Genomic DNA, 17,712 nt, shown 5'->3' on the forward strand with positions numbered 1-17,712 from the left:
TTTGCATCGAATACATAGATTCCATGAACTGGAAAAGTTGAGTAGAGAGATGGTTAGTTAAGATTAAGTGGTTTTAATGGTCAAGCTTAGAGTTTTCATTTATTGGTAATTACATGACTGCTGCCAGACTCAACAGCTAACTAATTGAGATGATATTGTTTTAATAGTATTTGTTTTTATGTCATCTGACCTCTTGTCGATGACTATTTCATGCCAATAAAAGTCTGTTGTGTTGCTCTATTACAGTAGTTGAGTTTCCAGTGTTGGTTCTGTAAAATAGGCCCTGGTATACCATTTCAATCTGTTCCTTTTCAAGTTCATGCTCTTCAGCTAGATGAAGAAACTATCAACTTTTCTACTGCCTGAGTTGCATGGTGAGAAATGTGAAGAATCATTTTGCTTTGGAATTAGCTGTTTTGCCATCAGCTTTAAAAATAAAATCTAGGATGGTCTCTGTATCATATGCCCCTGACTTTCTGTGGGCTGTAAACTTGAGTTAAAAATTGATATTTCACCCATCAAGCAGGAGAAATTATGGACTTTGAGAGGTACAAGACTTTATTTCACAAAAATTAAAATAACTTGAGTGAGTCGAATACAAATGAAAGATATTGCAAGTTCAAAGAATAGATCTTGAATAGAAATAGCACACGAGTTTAAATATAAAGTCATGCTGTTGACAAGCAACTGGAATAAGCTTGCAACTGTAAAATATTTTGAAGGAATATATTGAAATACGTTTTAAATTTTACAGCATTTGTCTTGTTACAAATTTAAAATTATAACTTGATTCTACTTGGGAAGCAGAAGTATATCTGAATTTTATTTTACAGGATCACGTTGCAATAAAGTAATGGATGCCTTCAGTGGGTATGCTTTATGCCTCCCAGATCTCACCAAATTTCAAACCTGTCATCGAATTGAAAAACGACCACCCCTCTGTATAGAAATCAAGGTAATTGGATGAACACTGAACAATTTTCGCTTTCTTATACTTTGATAATATTGGCCACAATATTATCTAATCATTTGTCATGGTCTTGAGATTGGTAATTTTCTCCACCCGTGGGAAGAACACCCCATTTGGAAGCATTTTACCCCATTTTACTTTGATCCATCATATGATTTGTTTTGTTTAAGTAGAGTATAATCCTAATCATTTTATTCGTGAACTGTTCAGGGTATTTAACACAAATTAATGACCATTGTTCTCAAACAGTAACTATTTTAATTTGAGTATATAGGTAAAGACATTTTTTTAAAAAAACTTAGCTACTTTTAAATTCTTGTGTGTTGTTCAATCCCACAACAATTAGTTGAATCTTGATTAGCCTTTATGGATTGGCATTCCCAGCTACTCAGTTGAGTTAAACTTATCAAATGATTGCAAATGTGTACTTTGTGATTTGTTGTGCGATTTTAAGTTTGAGAAATTTACATTTCACTCTTGAAAATAGAATGCAACTGAAGCACCGTGATGTATAGAGCATACAAGAAGTTAGGGTCATGTAACTTTGAGGTTAACAGTTAAGGATTAAAATGATGGGTTTGAGTGGTTTCAAGAAAACCTGAAACAAATTGCAATTCAGAGGTTTACCCGATTTGCTTAGTAGAATAAAAGTAGAAGAAATGGAACTTTGAAAACAGCAGGTGGTGTACTTAGCTGGAGATGTGAGGTCTGTAAAACTTGCAGTAATGGTAATCTGAAAAAATGGCATTTAGAGTTAAGTTAACTTGAGAGAATCCATAAACGTTACAATTTAAGAGCAGCCCAATGCTGGCTATGTTATGGATATGGGTGGTGGTTTAAAATATGCTGTGATTACATCTTAACTGGGTGTGTATTTGCTGAGAGAGGTAACTTGCAATTTGGAGCTGAGTGCTGAAACAGAAGCTAGTGACTCCAGGCTGCAAGTGCTGGTGTCAACAGTCTTCAGGGAATGAGGTCTGGAGATGTCCATTGAACTCATCCACAGTTCAGTGCAACAGAGAATGGAGTGAAGGAAGCTTCAAGCAGTATTTGTTTGATACAGTTAAGAAAAAAGGTATTGAGAGAAATTGAACAGTAGCTGTGTAAACTAACCATTTTATGAAAGCTAAAATTATACTGGTCACTACACTCTTTGGAACAGTCTTGAGTCCTGGCCAGCATCGTCTCAGGAGAAGAGACTGAACTACCAACATAAGCAGCACTTGAAGATAGAGAGACTTTTTGAAGGAGTTTTAAAACCAAATCTTTGAAAGCGGACATTTAGAACCCCAAGTAAAAGAGACAAAGTATTCACGTTTTGTGTCACAGGGTTACTAATATTTGGGTAGGATCTGTGTTGATCATTTTGACCATTTAAAGTGAAGATCGTGGGATGTTCAATCACAATTTTTCTGTTAACTCATTCATCTTATTACTTCTGGATGTTAAAGTACCAGTTGCATATGTTGTTACCATCAGATGAATAGGGGTTCATGGCTAACCCTTTTATTTATTGAATCTTCGTCTTTGTCATGTCAAATATGTCAAAATATGTTTTTGCACATTGCTATCACATTTTGGTTAAACTTCATGAATCAGATTGAAAATGGAGAGTCACTTCCAACATTTCCTTGAGTGAAGGAGAGTGGAGTTCTATAACTTCAAAGTATAATAAAACTTAATAATCATACAAAACAAATGGTCATTTCAAAGGAAATGGAGTGGAGGAGTATCTGGTGCAGACAGGAGAATAAGAATATAAGAAATATGGTCAGGAGTAGACCATTCTACCTCTCAATCCTGCCCCTCCTTTTTATATATGTAAAGAAGCTCTTACTGTCAACCTCCACATTCTTTTAGTTTTTCCTTGTAGCATTTTCTCTGTCTTTGTCCTTTTAGTTGGTGTATCATAGAGTGGCTGCTGTTTCGTACCCCGCCCAAATGGACTCCATACCATCTGAGCTTAGATCTTTCAACTCTCCTTTTCTGCCTATAACGTTGGTACCTATGTGGACTGCAACAACTGAGCTTCCCCTCCTGTTTCAAATTCCTCTGCAGCTCAGATGAGAGATCCTGAACCTACACTCTAGAAGGCAACTGAACTTTTGGACCTCTGTATCCTGGCCACAGAACAATGTTTATTCCCTTGACTATACTATCCCTGATAATGACATTTTGCTTTTCCTATACCACGATGCTATGGTCAATTTGCTTTTCCTCTCTACAGCCCCTGCTCTTGTCTACACAGGAAGCAAGAGTCTCAAACCTGTTATATAGCCGCAATGCAGAGGCTTCTCCAGCACTACCTCCTGGATCCCTCTGCGTGTCTTGCTTGTAGTCACACCCTCCTGTCTCTGACCACACCTCAAATTTGACAAGGTTAAGTTAAAGGGTATGACTGCCTCCTGAAACACAGCATCTTGGTATCTCTTCCCCCTCCCTGATGTGTTGCAGTGTTAGAAGTTCAGACTATAGTGCATGAGCTCTGAGTTGGAGTTCCTTAAATCATGAGCATTTGCTACAGATGTATTTACTATGAATTACAATGGCCCTAGGGTTGATCCTCGTGGCTCTCACTAGTTGCCTCTCCAGCCTGAAAAGACCCATTATTCCCAACTCTAATTAATAGTTAAATGGCAATCTTTGATCCATGTTCAAATTATCCCAGTGCTGTGAGAATATCTTGCATACTAAACTTTTATGTGGTGTCTTATTGATGCTTTCCTGAAATCCAAATATAATACTTTTGGTACCCCTTTTCCACCTTTGCTTGTTCTATGCTCAAAGAACTCTAGTAAACAATGAGTTCCCTTTCAAAAAACCTTGCTGACTTTGATTGTGTTAAACTTTTCTAAATGTCCTACTTCGTTGTAAATAGATGCCAATCAACTGGCCTATCATTTTCCACACTCTGTCTCCCTTGTTGAACAGGGAATGCCACGTTAATAGTTCTCCAATTCCTGAAATCCAGTAAGCTCTAGAATATTTTGACCAATGAATTCACCATTTGTGTGTAGACAGGAAGGAGGCTGGAAGAACCTAGCAGGCCAGGCAGTGTCAGGATGTACTGCTTGTCTACTATGGACTCCAGCATTTGCAGTTTTTTTGACTTTCACCATTTCTGCAGCTACCATCTTTAAAACCCTAGGATGAAGGCCATCAGGTCCTGGCCACTTGTCTGCCTTTAGTTGCATTAGTTTGTCAATTACTTTGTCCCTTGTGATAGAGACTTGCATCATCTTTCCTCCTATTAGCATCATGTTTATCTTTTATATTTTGGGATGTTTATAGTTGTCTTCATTGTGAAGACCAATGCAAAATATTGGTTGAAATTATCTGCCATTTGCTTTTCCACGCATCTTAGTTCCCCAACAACAACCTTCAAGGGTCCCACTCTTATTTCAGCTATTCTTTTTATATCCCCATGGAAGCTCTTCCTGTTTGTTTTTATACTACTGATTACTTTTCTCCTTTTTATTAATTTTTTAGTCATCCATTCCTAATTTGTAAAATATTCTTAATCCTCAGTTTACCAGTGAGCTCTGCCTTTCAGTGCCTCTGTTTTTGATGGGACACTCTCCTTGACTACCATTGTTAACCACAGGTGGTTCTTTTTTCTCATTGAGTCCTTCTTTTGACTGGAATAAGGTTTTGCTGAGTGTTAAAATTTGCTTAAATGAAGAGCCTTGAGCTTTGACTCCCTACCATTATTACATGTCCTAGTTTTAATTACTGCTGTACTCTTTTATATTTATTTCCCACCTGTCATACTTAGGCAGCTACAGTACAGATTTTGTTTTTAATATACAGACATTTATTTGTGAAAGTGAAACCTGAATCTAACTAATAAGCTGCTACTCAGCTCCCAGGGTTTTGGGAAATTCTGTAGGAGTATTAGTGAAAGCATTTGGTGAAGATCAACAAAACTTTACAGCAGAATTTATGTATACAGGAAGAATTTCTTGCAATTTAAAAAAAAACTGTCAGTGAAATATTCTGTCCTTTTGTTTACTTACAGCCTAAATGTGGATTTATCCCTTTCTCAACTCACATTACCAAGGATGTTAAGCATCGTGTGTGTCGCTATTGCATGCACCAACATCTGAAGGTATTGAATTCAGTTAGCTACAAATCTCTTTATTTCCATGGAAAAAAAAACTTGATGCGTCCAAAATTAATTTTTTAGTTTCTTGCAACTATCAAGCTTTTGTGAAGTGTTTTTTAATTCATAAATAAATTCATTTATTTTGTGTACATTTGCCATTTGCAAAGCCAAATAGTAATATGTAGTTTTATGTTTGTAAATTTGAGTTAATTATAAAAGCTCATTCTTGAGTCTGAATGTCTGCTTTGTCCAAATTTATGTTTCTACTCAATGCTGGGGATATACCCTTTATCAGAAATTTGGATGATCATAAATGGAATGTAGGGAATGCCTTCAAACTGTGATTAAAATAATTTTATTAGGTTATGACTTGGATGTAGGGGAAAGTAGGAATGCATGAAGGACTGATGCCCAAAATGTTGACTGTCCTGCTCTACGGATGTTGCCCGACCTGCTGTGCTTTTCCAGCGCCACACTTTTTGACTATGACTTGGATCTGTAAACTACAGAACAAATGTTTTGGTGTGATTCAATAAAAACCAACATGGTCAATAGATTTTCAGTTTTTTTTTTATGACTTTCAGGTGGAATTGGAAAACCTATAATTTATGGTACATACAGGACTTGTCACCGTCTCTGGATTGAAGCATGCCAACCCAAATAAGCTAGCAAAATTATTGAAAGATTTTTGAACAATATGTTTTGAACACCAGTAATGTTCCCATAGAAAATTTTTGTATTTGATTTGTACCTTGCGTCTGCACCAGACCTTTTTTTTTGTTTGGTGGAGCTGTTTATATTAAGTTAGTTACTTTTTGTTTTATACAGGTTAATCTGCTTTTAGAATACAGCAACGTAATTGTAATTGATCAAATACATTTGACACATTTTAACTTTCCCATTTCGATTAGTCACAACCATTCCTCTATCCTCTCTGATCCAACCTCCCCTCCTTGCGACTCCCGGAGCGTCACTCCCGTCTGTCACACATGATGGATGAAAATGCTTAGATTTTGTCATGTATTTCATTTGTAACTTTAAAAGTTTGTAATTTAGGCTTCTTTGTTGTACACCTGTACGTTTTTCGAACATGAATAATTTTCTGGTTTAAATTACACATATTTATCTTATTTAAGGAACTGACTTCTATCTACTATTTGACTTGAGATGCTTGGTCTAACTAGGATGTTTCTTTTGCATTAGGTGGCTAATGGAAAATGGAAGAGGATAAGCAAATACTGTCCCCTTGATCTTTTCTCAGGGTGAGGTACAAATTTGAATAGTGAATGTTATAAACCTTGGCATCATGATCATGTATCTTTTATGGAAAAAATAATGCATTAATCTGTGGCAAAATTGACAGCACTATGAATGTTATTTAAAAATTGGGAATCAACCTAGTTGTAAACTACAAAAATGTTAATTCTTTTTTTGAAATTTTCATGAGATTTCTAATGTACCACTGAATATTGTGTAGCTATTTACACACTTTTTTAAACTATGTACATAGGATGTCTAAGTTACTTTTGCTCTCATCTAATTAATGACACAAGAAATATATCAATGAGTGCCAGTTCCTATCAACCATGAGGAGTGGATTGGCTTTTGGCTTCCTGCTTCTTCTCTTTTCCACCAGAGGAGCATGTATCTTTATTGTCCCAAGTGCCACACACAGTTCATTTCAATCTTAGAGGCATTTAATGTTGGTTTATTAGGTGCAGTTTGTCTATCTATGACATTTACATCAACTGTTAGATGGACAGTAAAGAATTTTTTGATTTCTTGGTTGAGGTACTTTGTTCAATCAGCATAACTATGATGACTAGTGAATAGTTTAGGCAAGGTATGTGTTGTGATACTGAAGTATTTAATCTTTGCAGTTTGTAAATAATTCATGCTGGTTATTCAAACTGCCAGCAAACTTGAGTTTTGCCTTGAATATTATTTAAATGGGGGAAAAAAACACATAAGCTACCAAACAGAGGGATTTGGGAGTTCTGAACAAGTTCATTGCATAACAGGGAAGGCAAGTAGAATGTTGGCCTTTGTTTCCAAGAAAATGGAATATAAAAGGGAGGTCTTGCTGAAACTGTACAAGGCAAGAGTTGGACCAGAGTTGGAATATTGGGAACAGTTTTGTGCACTTTGTGTAAAGAAAGATATACTGGCATTTGAGGCAGCCCGAGAAAAGATTCTCCAGGCGGTTTGAGGAGAGGTTGCGAAGAATGTGAGGCAACCTGATTGAAACATACAAGGTTCTTCGGAGACTTGAAGGTACATACGCAAAGGTTGCAGAAAAAAATGGCAATCTATTCATTGCTCACACATCTGTGAGGATTTCTTCACTTCCTCGTCAGAGCTCCAATTTAAACATCATAACGCTGTATAACTCCTTCAGCTTTAGTGTGAGTTGTTGGTGCCAACTTAGTTAACTCAATCTGTTTTCTGTGCCTAAATTAATGTAGACCTACAAAGCACTTCTTTTGAATTATCGTCATTCTTAAATAGTTTTAGCTACCCTATTAATGTTACTGTGACCTACGGTAATGGACTTTGTTTTGTCATTGCTGTGGTCACTATGCATGATGGAAAATACCCACAACTTGAACTCTCAACTATTCTGTCTCTTTAGCCTCACTTGGATTTTGTGATTCTAAGCAAAGCTATAACTTTCACTCTCTGCCAAATCATTCCCAAGAAGTTCAGCAACTCCATCCAAAGGTAATTTCTTTATTGCCCTGACAATCAGTAGTCCAAACAGTGAGTCACACTCCATTTGAAATTTATACAATGGAGTCAGGAAAAAGTCTCCACCTATCCTGTTTACCAACATTTTAGCTGACAAAGAACAGTATAGCACAGGAACAGGCCTTTCAGCCTCACCAGGCCTGTGCTGATGCATATTGCTTTTCTAAACTAAATTTTTTTGCTTCTGCATAGTCTCTATCCTTCTAATCCCTTGCTATTTATGCATCTGTCAAGATGCCTTGTAAATATTATTTGTGTACCTGCTACCACCACATTTAGCAGCGCATTCCAGGCACTTAGCACCTTCTGTGTTTAGAAAGAAATAACTTGCTTCTCACATCTCGTTTAAGCTCCCCCTTTTACCTTAAATCTTTGTCCCCAGGCATTGACATTTCTACCCTGGGAAAAAGATTCAAACTATCCATACCATTCATAATTTTGTATCAGAAATCGTTTTAGCTCAATTGGTTGGATTTTTGGTTTACAGAGCAGTGTGATACCAACAGCATGGGTTCAATTCCTATCACCAGTTTGAGATTACCATTAAGGACACTCCTTCTCAACCTCGTTCCTCGCTGAGGTCTGGTGGCCCTCAGGTTAAATCACCATCAGTCGCTTCTCTCTGAGAGCAGTTTATATGGTCTGGTAAGACTATGGTGACACAACAAAAAAACCCCTCTATTCATCAGGTCTGCCCTCAGTCTCCTAACCTTCAAGAGAAAACGAACCAAAGTTTTTCAGTCTGCCCTCATAGCTCAGACTCTCCAGACCAGGTGATATCCTAGTAAATATTTTCTGTACCCTCTGTAGAGCCTCCACATCCTTCTGGTAATATGGTGACCAGAACACTATGCAATATTCTAAATGTGACCTTACTAAAGTTCTCTGCAGCTGTAACATGACGACAGTTTTTATATTCTATACTCTGACTGATAAAAGCAAGCATGCCACTTGTGTTGCCACTTTCAAGGAATTGTGGACTTGTACACCTGAGGATCCCTCTCTATGTAAATACATCTCATGGTTCTGCTATTTGCTGCATACTTGCCTCCTGAATTAGACCTTCCAAAATGCATCACCTTGTGTCAGGATTAAACTCCCATCTACCATTTCTCCACCCAAGTCTCTAACCTATCTATATCTATTGCTATATCCTCCGGCCATCCTCCTCACTATCTGCAGATCCCCCAACTTTTGTGTCATTCACAAATTTACTAAATCACTTATACGTATAGTACAAGCAACAAGAGTCACAGCACTGATCCCTGCGAATACCACTGATCACAGATCTCCAGAAAAGCTCTGTTCCACCACTGCTTTTTGATTTCTGTGATCAAGCCAGTTATGTACCTTTTATAGGTTTGCCACAGATCCCACATGATTGCACCCTGCGATCTTGTCAAAGGCCTTGCTAAGGTCTATGTCGACCTCATCCACTGTTCTACTGTTATCAATCATCATTGTTATTTCCTTAAAAGACTCGATCAAATTTGTGAGGCATACACCTCGCCCCATACAAAGCCAAGCTGTTTGTTGCTAATAAGTTCATATTTTTCCCAAACGTGAAAACATTTTGTCCCGAAGAATCTCCTCTAACTTTGCCAGCAATGATGTAAGGGCCTTCCAGAATTATCCTTGTTTTCCTAAAACAAAGGAGCAATATTCTCCAGTTCTGTGGGCCTTGTCTGTGAATAAAGAAGCAACAAAAAGTTTTGTACAGGGCCACAGCAAATTCCTTCCTTGATATTTTGGGATGTATCCCATCGGGTTCTGGGAACTTACCTTTGTTAAAACTTTTCATATTGGCCAATACCAACTCCTTTCATTCAACTACTTAGAGGGAAAAACAAATAATATATTAAAGCAGAAGCATGAGAGTTGTTCCTCTATACCCTTAGTATTGATATGGGCTTCATTCGATGAAAAAGGGGTTATCTTCCCTCCAGCCGAAAGCCCCTTCATAATCCAGTTTACCGTATGTATTTCTGCAGCATTTACCTCTAGTCTTTCAGTTGCAGTTAAAGCTGCAATTTGACCTGTTGCATTTTTGTTTTGTGTTCCCTTTTGCATTCTTTCTCCTGAGTTAAAATAAGTTCCTATAGGTTTTCCTTCCAACTTTTGTTACAAAAGTAGCAGCTCGGATTTTGATTTTTGTTGCTACTCTCAGTACTTTCATTTTGATCTCAGGAAGAGAACATGAGTCATTCCCAGCTATACATTCATTACTCTTGATTTTGCTTTCCTGGCACACTCTCTTATTTTCTATCCATTACAAATTTATGTTGGAAAATGTTAGGCTTTATGGATCAGTGCTGATTATCAGTCATTATTGGTGCCTGTCTACCAGTTGCAAATCTTTTCCTCAACATGGATTCTTATTATGGAAGTTAGTGAAGTTTTTAATTCCTCGAAGGGGATAATTTCTTGAACAGCTCCACTTGTGGTTTCAGCTTCTCCTGCTCATATCCACCAATAATTTTGTTAACCCTTTGAAATTCAGTGTAGGTTTGGATTAAATTCTGTTTCCTTACATTCTCGAGCCTTTGCCTGTGGTGCATCAGGCACTAAGTCATATTTAACTACTTAATAATCTCAACACCCTTTGACAACGAAACATAAATTTACCTGCTAAGTTGCATAGGCAAAAGTGAGGACTGCAGATGCTGGAAACCAGAGTTTAGATCAGAGTGGTGCTGGAAAAGCACAGCAGGTCCCGCAACATCCGAGGAGCAAGATCTAAACTCTGGTTTCCAGCATCTGCAGTCCTCACTTTTGCCTAGCTGATTTTTTTTTTCCCTGTTCCTCGGATGCTGCCGGGCCTCCTCTGCTAAGTTGCGTGTCTAGTTGTCTTTTGCCCAATTCATTTGTACTGCCATTTTCTCAAGTGACATGAAGAATGCCTCTGCATCCTTTTTCTCAACGTTTGGTAGGATCTGTACAATGTAAATATTTTTGCTGGACTGTGGATTACAACTCTTATTCTTCTCTCACCAGCACCTGGATCAGCACTTGATGTTTCCTGTGTGAACTGCAGCACTTTTATATATTCATGTACTCTGTCCCTCCGTCTGCTCTCTGTTCCCCTCTCATTTGATTGCGGGTATCCTTTTGTATCCCAAATCCTTGATTAATCTGAGCTTTTCCTTTGAGTTCTTTCACTTCACAGCAGGCACAGAAACTGGTTCACAAATAATAAAGTATTTGACTTATGTGTTAAAAGCAGCAGCTTGCAGCAACTTTCTTTAGTCTCACGTTTTACTGATGAGAGAGTGACCCACATACCATCTCACTTCCAGAAGTCCCAGGGTTTCTCTCTGTATTGTTCACACCCATTGGTTTTCAGTTGCCAGTCAGAAAGTTGTTGTCAAGCTGATGATCTTTGGCATCTGCAACAAATCATATTTACACCAGCTAATTGAAATTTGGCCAGCAGTGTGTAGCCAATCTACATGCATTCCTAGGTATACAAACAATCTTGCATACTGCTTGAAGATATTCCTTCCACAATCCATGGTTTTAAAATGGTCATTCTTCTATTTTAGTGCATAAACAAAAATAAAATAACAGTTGTCACACATCAGCGATTGCAAGTTTAATGTCGTTGATTGTAGTGATTTTCAACATGCTGTCGCTTCTAAGTTTTGTAAACACTGTGAATAAATCCAGTGGGTCACTTCAATCAAGAAGATGTTGAGTATGACCGATATTAAGTGACAGTGTAATATATCCATTTATTGTGTTGGGGTTAGAGAAAAGGTTATGTTTCACATGTGACTGACAAAGGTAAACTTTCAGTGCAGTTTGTTTGCAGCCTTTGACAAGGCTGAGCATGCTTTCCTCCTTCAATACTTCTGTACTGTCATTCAGCAGCATGGGATTGCTCATATCTATCAAATTGTAGCCTGGGAATTAGCTGTAACAGTTGTGGATCCTACTTGCGCACCAATATATCTGGCTTCCTCCATGGATCTATTCATGGCACATCCTGTTTCTTCCGTATGTGCTGTCACTTGACAACCTATTGAAAGTCAGTGTTATTTCATCCATTTGCTGGCAACATCAAGGTGTGCTTCACTACTTATCTGACATTCAGTATAAATGAGCAGATATTTTTCTCAACTTCAGTATTGGGAAAACTGAAGTCGTTGCTTTTGATCCCTACTCCAAACTCCATTCTCTAATTAGAAAATCAGTCCACCTTCCAAGCAATAGTTTGAGATTGTCTGTCAGTCTGTTGGTAATCTTGATTTGATCCCAGAATGAACTTTAGTCTCTTTTGTGCCATTACTAAAACTGCCTACTCGCACCTCCACAACATTCCTTGATTTTTACCTCTGTTACAGCTCATTTGCAGCTGAGGTCTGTCATAACCTCTATCAATGAATATTCCAATGTTTTCTTGGCCAGGCCCTTCTATTTGGTGACCTTGCATGTCTGCATCTCTGTTATGCCTCCAGCCCCAGAGCCCACCAAGGTATTTATGCTTCTGGAATTGTAGTGCCTCGTGCATTTCCAATCATAATTGCTCCACCATTGATGACAATGCTTTCAATAGCCAAGCCTCAAACTCAGTAACTGCTTTCCTATGCTTGTCTTCTTTTGCAACTCACTTTCCTCCTTTTTAAGACTTTTCTTTTGAGCCTATGTCTTTGACCTTGTGGTCATCTGACCTAATTTTTACTTAAGTGACTTATACTTTGTTTTATAATGTACCTTGGGGTGTTGCATTACACGGAAGGAGCAAAATAAATAAATCCTTGGTCATCCTGTCAAGTTCTTTTTTGCATTTACATCTTGTTTTGCTTTTTTACAAGCTTAGGCTCACCTAAGGGAAGCTACAGTTATCAGACAAAAAATATCTAGAAAAGTTCAGTAGTCCACTTTCTAAAATACCTCTGTTTTACAGGAATAAACAACGTATGTACATTGCCTTGAAAAGTTTGTTACAGGAGCCTCAGAACAACCTAAAAATTTTTAAGGTAATTACAGTCTCTTTGTTTTGCTTAATGCTACTGAAAAGTGAATGAAAACTCTATATAATTCGTTAAACATTAATAGAGCAGAATTTACTATTATCACCAAACTAATGCCCCTTATTGGTTGTTTAAATCTGCCTTTGTCCTGTTAGATTCAGGACAAAGTTTGTATAGCAGCTGTTCCAAAACTTTGGGTCACTTGAACCCTATGTGAGCAATTGTATGTTTATTAATAATTCTTGGTCTTACGAGCAGTGTTGAGTCAGAGTGAGAGTGTCAATCTTAATCAGTTGCAGAAAGCAAAATCTAGAAGAGGGTGGGATTTAAATAGGCAACGTGTTTTAAAACTGCAATGCTAAGAAAAGCTCCAACGATAATTAATTAAATCTGAAGGATTTGGACTTCCTTTTTGTAAGTTAATTTTCATTGGCTGAGGTTGTTTGTCAGTAATTAGGATGACTTGTGTTCTCAATGTACTTAAACTGAAATGGCCCCAATTTTTTCTACTTAAATGTATTCTTATATTCAGTTTTGTCAATCATCTCCTACAGCATTTTATCGTGAGAAGCATTCCTAATGTTTCCTTCATTGAGCATAATATCTGCTTCCTTAATTGAGTATGTTATGTATGACCTGTTTTCCCTGAAATGCAACATGGCAAGACTTTAATCTCATTAAATTTCTGAATCAATAGAAACAGTCTGTCTTTTTCATTTCAGGAAAATTATAAAATTATACCATTTACATATAAGGCTATGAGCCACATAGTGGAAAATAGGTTTCGAATAGTGGTTGTTTTGACCAACGTATACTCATTGGCCACAGGGCCTTTATCTGTGCTGCAGGCCTCTGTGAGTCTAAGCCTTTTAGTATCTAGTGCAAACTGCTGTTATTGTCTCTATGTAACTGTTTGCAATTACGGGGTGTCCACACTGTTTGTCAAACTATTGCAAAGGTGCTTATTTGGTTGTTCTTGCGTTTTAAAAAAACGACAGCTTTGAACAACATATTCATCTAAAAGAAAAAGATTGTTTCAAGTTTAGCTGTTGAAAATGTTTACAATTCACTAAAATAAATATTGGGGCACTTGTTTGCATGATTTTTCTCTTGAGAAACTTGTTTTCAATATTTTCTAATTCAAGTTTCATTGGCTATAACTTGAACATGTTGTCTTATTCTACACCAAAGCATGCAATGCATGTAAAATGCAATTGCTCTTATTCAGGAAGTGAAACCTAACATGTCTCAAATGTGATGTCCTGGAAATTGTTTGATCATTTAACATTATTTTGGTAGCTGTTGATGTATTAACCACTGTTACTATTACCATTATTGGCATTGACCTTCTCGGGCTCTTGTGGTGCAGTGGTAGTGTCCCTACCCCTGAATAGCCCGGGTTCAAGTCCCATCTGCTCCAGAGGTGTGTAATAACATCTCTGAACACTATGATTAGAAAAATGTTGTCTGTTCGAAATGTGGCTTAATTTCTGCAGAGTAATTCAATCTTTTTTTTTTCTCTCTTCTTCCTCCTTCCTCCTTCCTCCACACTCATCCCCAACCCAAACCCTCTTCCCTTACTTTAATACATGAAGAATGGAGAGTTAATATTTGGCTGTAAGGATGACCAGGACTGCTTAATGGATCTGAATGAACTAGCTAATCATTTGAAAGCTTACTTTTTCCCTGCTAATGGTGTGGTTAGTGGACCACAATGCACAAGAACTGTTATCAGTGAACTGATTCATGTGATAACAATAGCTTTGGTGAGCAACATAAACAATTGCAAGCCTGGTGATATGAAGAGAATAATCGTCTCAGAGGAAAGGAGCCACTGTGAAGCAAGTCATTTTTGCAAGGAAGTTTTAAGAAATGGTAAGTGTTATTTTTGTCAGCTTTTTACCCCAATGTATATCTGTGGATATTGTACGTATCCAGGATATATAATAACAAGCCAGTGTGATTGGGCCAAATTTTATAAGACATCACAATCGGCAGGGGACTGAAGGAAAGTAGCTGCTTTGACTTTTTATCTGGGCATATCCCTATTTTCATTCCATAGGTAAGGGTGTCTCCCCCATGTGTCAAATTTGCTTCATTGTTTGCTGAAGAAATTAATTTGTTTCTTGCCCTGTGAAAACTTGAGGTTTTGTTCAGGTTAGCCGTCAACAGTTGTGTTTAATTTCAAATATGCTTGCACTGTTAGTGAGTGAGTTAAGCATTGAGTCTTTCTTGAGAGATTTTGATCTTGAACTGATTTGAAAGTATAACCCTGCATCTTACCAATCAGTCACAAAATTTACCTGAACAGTAAACAGTACTGAATTTGATTTTAGTAACCTCTTGGGTCCATCTTTGGTTACACTTTGTGAAGACTGGTTTGTGCAGCTAGCAGTGTTGTTAGAAGTTGTATTTTAATAGATTTGAAAATCAAGTTCTCTTGGTGCCAAAAAAGCCTTGATGTATTGACAGAGCTCTATATTTTCACAAAATATTATTTGAACATTATGGAGCATGTTGATTGCTTCCAACAAAGTATCATCAAACGGGTCAGTTAGATTCATTCTTCGTTCTCATTATGGTGAAGTCATTGATTACTTCACTTAATTCGATTTTTATATCATTAGATTAACTAAGAAAATCACCCCTGATTTTATTCTGCAGTATACTATCAGCTGCTTGGATTAATATTCATACTTCCACTAGTATGATTTTGTTTCATTCTGCTTCTACTTGCACTAAATTTAAGCTTTGGCTTCGTATTTGAAAGTGACCATTTTCCATAGGAACAGGAAATGTTTCTGACTTATTAAATTGTGGAAAGAAAGCTTTTGGCCACGAAAGTGCTGTTAGTTCATGTTGGAGGCCATGTACTCTTGGGCATCACAGCATATTTTTTTTCTGGTTCTTTGTCACAAAGGCACCCCCTATTCAGTTTGTGCTTGGGTCCTGACTGAAATCTGTCATAATTGGGAGAGTTGTCTCACAAACCTGTTGAACAACATTCCCAACAAATCATTGTCTTTAACGCCAATGTCTCAGACTCCAACATCACCATTCCTGAATATGTCCTGCTGGCAGGACAGACTCACCAGAATTGATGGTGGCACAATATCATACAGGCAGAACTGCTAAAGTTAAATCTTGACCCTTAATGTCTTGTGGCCTCAGGTCAGATGTGGACAAGGAAATCTTCTGGTGATTACCACTTTTTGCCTTCCCTCCACTGATGAATTTGTACTCTTCCATATTGTACACTACTTAGATGAAACATTGAGGGTAGTAAGGCCACAAAATATACTTGATGAAGGTCATCGTCTTTGTGAGAACTGACTTGGTATGACCACCGCTGATTGGGCTGGATAGGCCCTGAAGAATGGACCGTCAGAAAGTGATGGGAGAACAAAATGGAGGGAAAATTGCTTGATCTCATCCCCAAAAACTTCTCTGTTGTAAAGTTCTGTGTGCATGACTGTATTGGTAGGTGTAACCATTGCGCAGTTTTGGTGGCGATGGACCTGCTTCACAGTAATGAGGCCTTGCATGATTTGTGGCACTGCCACCATTCTAAAAAGGATAGTTTTACAACAGATCTGGCATCTTAAAACTGGACATTTATGACTCTTAGTAACAGCAGTTTGTAACCTCATAATCCGGCAGGTGGAGTGAGCTGACTGAAAGAGGATTGTAAGAGAGCATGCCAGCATAAGTTGTCACCATTGTTGATAATGACAAGATTCTGTGTCACTGATCATGGGCTGTGTGGGTTCCTGAAATGGTGGCTGAGCTCAATCTTAGACCACACGTTTGGCAGATGTTCCCGGGAAATGGAATTGGTCCTTTGCCTCAATCGCTGGCATTGCTTTCTCATGCCTTTCTCAGTACATCCTTAAAGATACAGTGCTAGTTTGGTGAAGCTACAACACAGGATCACATGCTAAACTTTGGAAACACTGTACAAAACTATCCCATAATCAAATGATCATATCAGAGTTCTGCAGTCCTGCCACCAGTCTTGAGTTATAATAAGCAATGAGAAAATAGCTTACAATCATATGAATTGAGGACAGGAGTAGGACATTTGGCCCCACGAGTGTGCTCAAACATTCAGTAAGATTATGGCCAATCAAATTTCAACCTCCCATTCACAATCTTGCGTACCCCTGATGAGTTTTCAGCACCTAGTTTTAGATTCTCCCATAAGAGGCAACATTGTTTCCAAATCTATCCTGTCAATATCCTTCAGAATTTTTTCTGAAGAAAATCCACCACTTACTCTTCTAACTTCACGAGATACAAGCCCAGCCTATTTAGCCTTCTCTTATAAGACAAACTGCATGTTTCCAGGTATTAGTCTAGTAAAACCTTCATTGAATTGCATCTTATACATTTGCATATTTTCTTAAATAAGGGTGACCAATACTGTGCATTATACACTCAATGATGTCACACAGGTGCACTGTATAATTGATGCATAATCTTGCTACTTATGTACTTGATTCTCTTCATGATTAATAATATCGATTTCCTAATTGCTGGTTATGAAGAAGGGTCACTCAACCCAAAACATGAACTGATTTCTCTCCACAGATGCTGAGCTTTTCCAGCAATTTCTGGTTTTGTTTCCTAATTACTTGCTTTACCTTCATACTAATATTTTGTAATTTATATGTGAAGACACCCAGATCCCTCTGCATCTCAGAGCTCAGCAAGATTTCACCTTTTCACGTGCTACTTTTTTCATTCCTCCTGCCAAATGGAGGCCTTCACATTTTCCCACATTACGCTTCATTTCCAACATCCATGTCCGCTTAACTAGTATCTTTTGCAACCACCTTGTGCCATCTTTGCAACTTTTCTACCTATCTTTGTGTTGTCAACAAATGTTGCTATCATAGCACCTGTTGCTCCTTTAA

At 37.7% G+C, this 17,712-nt stretch overlaps 1 protein-coding gene across 1 annotated transcript in view; it reads left to right on the plus strand.

Annotated features, from left to right (window-relative positions):
* ippk (inositol 1,3,4,5,6-pentakisphosphate 2-kinase) overlaps positions 1 to 17,712 on the plus strand; it is an 85,187-nt gene that overhangs the window by 50,787 nt on the left and 16,688 nt on the right. The window contains exons 5-9 of the mRNA XM_072582116.1: positions 834 to 955; positions 4,989 to 5,078; positions 6,279 to 6,337; positions 12,730 to 12,802; positions 14,392 to 14,671. Coding sequence (XP_072438217.1) covers positions 834 to 955; positions 4,989 to 5,078; positions 6,279 to 6,337; positions 12,730 to 12,802; positions 14,392 to 14,671 — 624 coding nt within the window. The remainder of the gene's footprint in view (positions 1 to 833; positions 956 to 4,988; positions 5,079 to 6,278; positions 6,338 to 12,729; positions 12,803 to 14,391; positions 14,672 to 17,712) is intronic.

This window comes from Chiloscyllium punctatum, chromosome 12 (genome assembly GCF_047496795.1).
Source record: "Chiloscyllium punctatum isolate Juve2018m chromosome 12, sChiPun1.3, whole genome shotgun sequence".
Classification (NCBI taxonomy): Eukaryota; Metazoa; Chordata; class Chondrichthyes; order Orectolobiformes; family Hemiscylliidae; genus Chiloscyllium; species Chiloscyllium punctatum.